The sequence below is a fragment of the Oncorhynchus kisutch genome, linkage group LG1, assembly GCF_002021735.2.
Source record: "Oncorhynchus kisutch isolate 150728-3 linkage group LG1, Okis_V2, whole genome shotgun sequence".
NCBI lineage: Eukaryota > Metazoa > Chordata > Actinopteri > Salmoniformes > Salmonidae > Oncorhynchus > Oncorhynchus kisutch.
The window spans coordinates 70,316,696-70,322,695 of NC_034174.2; the positions used below are offsets into that span (position 1 = coordinate 70,316,696).

Here is a 6,000-nt window from a genome sequence, read left to right on the forward strand (position 1 = left end):
AGTAAGAGGTACGAACCTTGTGGACGATTCACCCTGGTCCTTCCTTCAGGTTGAGAAGTGAGAGAGGGGAGAGGGGAGAAAGTGAGGAAATATTTAGCAAAGTCTTCATCGCGAACATCATCTACTGAGCCAACGAGTAGCGAGTTGACCTCCAGGGGTCGTATTCAAAGGAGATGCTGAGTATTTGAGGCAGCGTTGTGTTGAGCACATGAGCAAATCACAAGCAAGTCACCAGAATAAACAGAAACAAGACTCAAGACACACACACACACACATGCATTTCAATGCAGTATAACTATCCAGGCAAACTCACTAGCAGTGTGTAGACAGGTGTGTGTCATCAGTATGTGTGTGTGTGTGAGTGTGTATGTTGTCTAGCTGTCAGTAAAGCATGTAGCAGATGGGATTCTCCAATATCTCCAGGTTCCACAACATTCCATCTGCATATTTACCAGTCTTGAAACGCTATTGGCAGATAATACCAATACAGGCACTCCAGATCTCCCAGTCACACAAGGCTATTCCAGCACAGTGGCAGTCCAATGAGGCGAGAGACGGAGATGTGGCCACACATTCATTAAAGCCCGATTGGATCATTTAGACGCTGATTACCGTCAGAAATGGATGGGCCGTGGAGGACGACAGCTAAATTCACTGCCTCAGTTGAAAGTGGAGTGCAGACAATCTCAAGTCTTCAGTGAATCTTAGCTAACTGTGTTAGGCCAAAGTTCCAAATGGCACCCTATTCCCTATGTAGCGCACTACTTTTGACTAGGGCCTGATCAAAAGTAGCGCACTACATAGGGAATGGGGTGTCATTGAGAACGATGCCTTAAATGGTTAGACTGATGGTTTGAGCATATATTGGGAGATGTGAATGGCTGTTGTGTTAGCAGGATAGAGGTGTACTGGGGTATAGTCTACATGATTGGTTTTTAGTCATATTTCTTGAGTTCACTACAGTTTGGATGAAAAGGAACCTGGACAATATTGGTATTTTGATGGCTGTTAACTATTGACTTATTATAACAGAAGACAAATGATAAAAATATAAATGTATTCATTCACAGAAAAGAAGGAAGTACATAAGTGAAATAGTACTTGAGGTAGAGAGGTAGAGGAGACTAGTAGAAAAATAAGTAGCCTGGTCCCAGATCAGTTTGTGCTGTCTTGCCAACACCTATGGCCATTGTCACAAATGTGCCAAACAGATCTGGGACCAGGCTAGGAAAGAAAAGTTAACAGAAATACATCATTGGAAAAAGAGAAGGGAAAAGACTGCTTAACAGGGGCACAGACACCAAACTCAGACACCAGCTACCAATGTTGTACCTACTTTGTAGGGCTGCAGGTATGCAACGCCTTCAAATGAGGCTTCCAGGTAGCAATGGAAACCGAGTTCTCATCAGCCGCATAACTACGCCAAACACACTGCATGCAAAACACACAGAAACACAGGTGGGGGAAAAGAAAAAAGAGACAAAAGAGAGAAAATGAGACAAAAGAAAATCCCCAAAAGAATAAAAAGAAAGAACAAACAGAGGAATAAAACAAATGGGGGGAAAAAAACTCTGATTAGTGATTCAAAAAAACACAACAAAGCAATCACAGGTCAAAGGTCACGCGTGAGTGACACGTTCTGTCGCTGGGCCGAGTTCGGAGGCCAGGCACGATGGGGGTACAGTACATGCCTGTGGGGCTGGGAGGGCAGGAGGCTCACGTGGTAACGCCACGTGGCCCCTAGATACGGCCTGGTAGAGTAGTCGGTGGAGTAGTAGCGCCACGCAGCCTGGTGGGGTGGGAGGACGGAGAGGAGGAGAGGGGAGGAGGAGGGGAAAGGAGGTAGAGGAGGAAGAAGAAGATAGTGGGGGAGGAGGGTAAGGAGGAGAAGAGGAGAAGAAAGAGCAAGGTAAGAGGAGAAAGCAGAGAAGGTAGAGGAGGAGGAAGGCAGGAGAGGAAGCGAGGGATGGAGGGATACACAAAGGAAACAACAAGGTGAGGTCACAAACAGGAAGGAAAAGAGGAAGACGAGGGATGGAGGGATACACAAAGGAAACCACAAGGTGAGGTCACAAACAGGAAGGAAAAGAGGAAGACGAGGGATGCAGGGAAGAGGGAAGGATAGCTAACAGCTTAAGCTTGCCTGACACTCTTGTGGGTAGAGTGTTAGGAATTGGGGAGAATGGACAGAACCTATAACTCGGAAGCAATGGAGAACCCGGGGTTAGAGGAGGTCACCCTACATGCTGGTTCCTGGGTATGTGTGGAGGGAATGTGAGGGGGAAAAAATAGAGACTGGATAACAACAACATTACTTTTCGTTTCAAAGTCACCATACTTCACATTCGCAACAGTAAGGTAAACTATTGATTCAATCAACGAGAGACAATGACTATCTATCTCTGGCACAAATCTCTAATGATGTATTCATAGCCCAAGGGCAATACCATTAAAGTGACTATAGTACCACTAGCAGTATTGTAGTAAGTGTGAGTCAGAGAAAATGAGGCTCTGTCCCAAATGGCACCCTATCTCCTTCATAGCACACTATTTTTTTTGACCAGGACCCATAGGGCTTGGGTGAAAAGAAGTGCACTATATAGGGAATAGGGTGCTATTTGGGACATAGCTACAACACTTTGCCTTTACCTGGATGAGACAAGCGGCTGGGTTCCTCCTCTTCTCAAAGTGCTTCTGTCTGTGCTGCTCCTGGACCTTCAGGGCAAAGCCTGAGCCCAGTATACCCTGGGAAGACACAGGAGGACAAGGGAATCAGGTGAGAACATGTCAAACGGCTCTTTTGTCGGCCATTTTGGGTCAATGCCTCATTAGTGACTGTGAACAACATGTGACCATGAAGTCAGATAGGGGAGGTGGTCTAGTAGAGTAACTGAAAGAATATAATCACGTAAGTAGTGTGCGTGTGTGTGTGTGTATGCATGTGTCTGCCAATTTGTGTGTGTGTGTATGTGTGTGTGCGTGCATATGTGCGCGTATGAGTGTGTGTATGTACTCACCGCTGGCAGGGCAAAGAAAGAGATGCCCAGTAGAGCAAACCCAGCTGAGAGCATACGACCGGTCCATGTCTTCGGGGTCTTGTCCCCATAACCAATGGTTGTCAAGGTGATCTGAGAACACACACAAACACAATTATATCTTGAGAAAGGTCCTAAATTATTAAACTATTAGGTCCTAAATTATACTATATGGAGCGAAGCCACCAAAATTAATATCATCGACGTACATCTGTGAGGGCATTGAAATCCTAACAAAATGGCTGCAATTTACACTATTTACTAGGGTCTATTCACAAGAATAAGTATTGTATGTGTGATGATAATGCATCTCTGACTTTTGATGTTTATATCACTTCATTGGCTTATTATATAGCTTTAGTTTCATCTGCCTCCTCTCTCTCTCTCTCTGTCTCTGTCTCTGTCTCTGTCTCTGTCTCTCTCTGTCTCTCTCTCTCTCTCTGTCTCTCACTCTCACTCTCTCTCTCTCTCTGTCTCTCACTCTCACTCTCTTTTTCCATCTCTCTCCCCATCTCTCTTTCCCTCTCTTTCCTTTCTCATCTCTCTCTCTCCTACTGCTATCTAATTGGCTGAAAAGCACAGGAGATAATTCCCTATTGATTTAGTGACTCTCTTCTATCTGGGTTTCCTACCCATTCTGCCGTGCTGGGCTGCCGTGCATGACAAAGAAGGCCGTGGCCATTTTGTGTCATTGACTTTTGGAGGCAGTATGTAAATGGTGGCTAATGGTGCTGGGACTAATGTATATTAAGAAGAAGAAGGTTTTTAGTCAAAGCTTATTTGCAACAAAACAGGAGGGACATAAAAAGAAAAGTGCCTGGCAAAGAATGAAAGGACTTTTTGCCTCTTCTCCTTTGCCTCCTTTAACGTGAAAATAATCATACTGAAAACGTGTCGTATTAGAGAAAAGGATGAATTTTCAGAGGTAAATACTATTTGAATGAGAGCTTTATTTCCTTGTTGCCCAGAAACCAAGTCAGGTACAGGCCGTGCAGCTGAGTAGAAATACGGAACATTAAATTAATAGAACATCAAAAAGCAATGTTAAGTGTTTGGAAAACAGTCGTAGGATAAAGGACCCCTTAACTGGCAAACATGGACTGTTCCAACATCATCCACCATCCACTGTGGACTCTCCCATTACGAGGGCAGACAGAGGAGTATCTGTAACTTTACTCACCGTTCCCCACCATAAGGCATCAGCATAGGTGGCAAACTCGCTGTTGAACTTGTTCTCCACAAGGTAGACCAGAAAGGAGGAGAAGATGAGGACCAGGAAGCCAATGTACCAGGCCGTCACCAGCTCCTACAGGGAAAGATTTTTATTTTATTTTTACGATTCCCATTTGCTGATGCCATAACGTCAGAGAAGACATCTCCAGAGAAGGAAGAGAGGAGAGAGGAGGGAGAAGAAAGGAGAAAGAAGAGAATAGAGAAGAGAATAGAGAAGAGGAGAGAGAAGAGAAGAGAGGAGAGAGAAGAAAAGAGAGAAGAAGAGAGGAGAGAGAAGAAAGAGACAGGAGAGAGAGAAGAGGGAGAAGATCGAAGAAACGAGAGAGGGATGAGAAGAGGAGGAGAGAGGAAGGAAGATGAAAGGAGAAGATGAGAAGAGGGGGAGAGAATAGAAGAAGAGAGGAGGGGAAGAAACAAGAAGGAGAGGAGTGCGAGAGGAATAGAGAAGAGAGGAGAGAGAAGAAGAGGAGAGAAGTAGAGGTGAAGGAAAGAAATGAGAGAGAGGGAGACAGGAGAGGAGAGAGAAGGAGGGAGAAGAAAGTGAGAGAGCGGAGAAGAGAAAGGAGAGAGGGAGAATAGGAGAGAGGAAGAAAGAAGAGGGAAGAGAGAGAGATAAAGAGGAGAGAGGAAAAGATGAGAGAGGAGAAGAGAGAAGAGGGGAGAGGAGGGAGGAGAAAGGAGAGAGGAGAGGAGAGAGAAGGGAGAAGAGAGGAAGGAGAGAGGAGGGAGAAGAAATGAGAGAGGAGAGAAGACAGGAGAGGAGAGAGGAAGGAGAAGAAAGGAGAGAGGAGAGAAGGGAGGAGGAAGGAGAGAAGAGAGGAGAGGAGAGAGAAGTGTGTGTGTCTGTGTATCTGTGACTGTGTATCTGTGACTGCGTATCTGTGACTGCGTATCTGTGACTGCGTATCTGTGACTGCGTATCTGTGACTGCGTGTCTGTGACTGCGTATCTGTGACTGCGTATCTGTGACTGCTAATCTGTGACTGCATATCTGTGACTGCATATATTCGTCAGACAGCCCCACCTTGCTGTGTGCGTACACCACTGATCCCAGCAGTTTCCAGGTGCCGCCGCGCCGGTCCATGCGCACCATACGCAGGATCTGCAGGAAGCGGAGGCTACGCAGGGCGGACGTGGCGATGATGTTACCCTGGCTTCCTGCCGACACCACCGCTACGGAGGCTATCAGTACGATGATGTCTGGGAGGGGGCGGGGGATATTGAAATTATGAGAGAGAGAGAGAGAGAGACATAACAGTACTGGTGTGGAATGGACACTAACATAACAGTACTGGTGTAGACTGGACACTAACATAACAGTACTGGTGTAGACTGGACACTAACATAACAGTACTGGTGTAGACTGGACACTAACATAACAGTACTGGTGTAGACTGGACACTAACATAACAGTACTGGTGTGGACTGGACACTAACATAACAGAACTGGTGTAGACTGGACAATAACATAACAGAACTGGTGTAGACTGGACACTAACATAACAGTACTGGTGTGGACTGGACACTAACATAACAGAACTGGTGTAGACTGGACACTAACATAACAGTACTGGTGTAGACTGGACACTAACATAACAGTACTGGTGTAGACTGGACACTAACATAACAGTACTGGTGTAGACTGGAAACTAACATAACAGTACTGGTGTGGACTGGACACTAACATAACAGTACTGGTGTAGACTGGAAACTAACATAACAGTACTGGTGT

General features: G+C 45.6%; 1 protein-coding gene across 2 annotated transcripts in view; it reads right to left on the bottom strand.

Moving 5' to 3' along the window:
- LOC109902313 (potassium voltage-gated channel subfamily KQT member 5-like) overlaps positions 1–6,000 on the bottom strand; it is a 148,425-nt gene that overhangs the window by 25,120 nt on the left and 117,305 nt on the right. For both annotated transcript variants that reach the window (XM_031831499.1, XM_031831505.1), the window contains exons 4-9: positions 5,293–5,468; positions 4,216–4,341; positions 3,018–3,128; positions 2,650–2,745; positions 1,337–1,431; positions 17–43 (exon numbers count right to left, since the gene is read on the bottom strand). In XM_031831499.1, the coding sequence (XP_031687359.1) occupies positions 17–43; positions 1,337–1,431; positions 2,650–2,745; positions 3,018–3,128; positions 4,216–4,341; positions 5,293–5,468 (631 nt within the window). The remainder of the gene's footprint in view (positions 1–16; positions 44–1,336; positions 1,432–2,649; positions 2,746–3,017; positions 3,129–4,215; positions 4,342–5,292; positions 5,469–6,000) is intronic.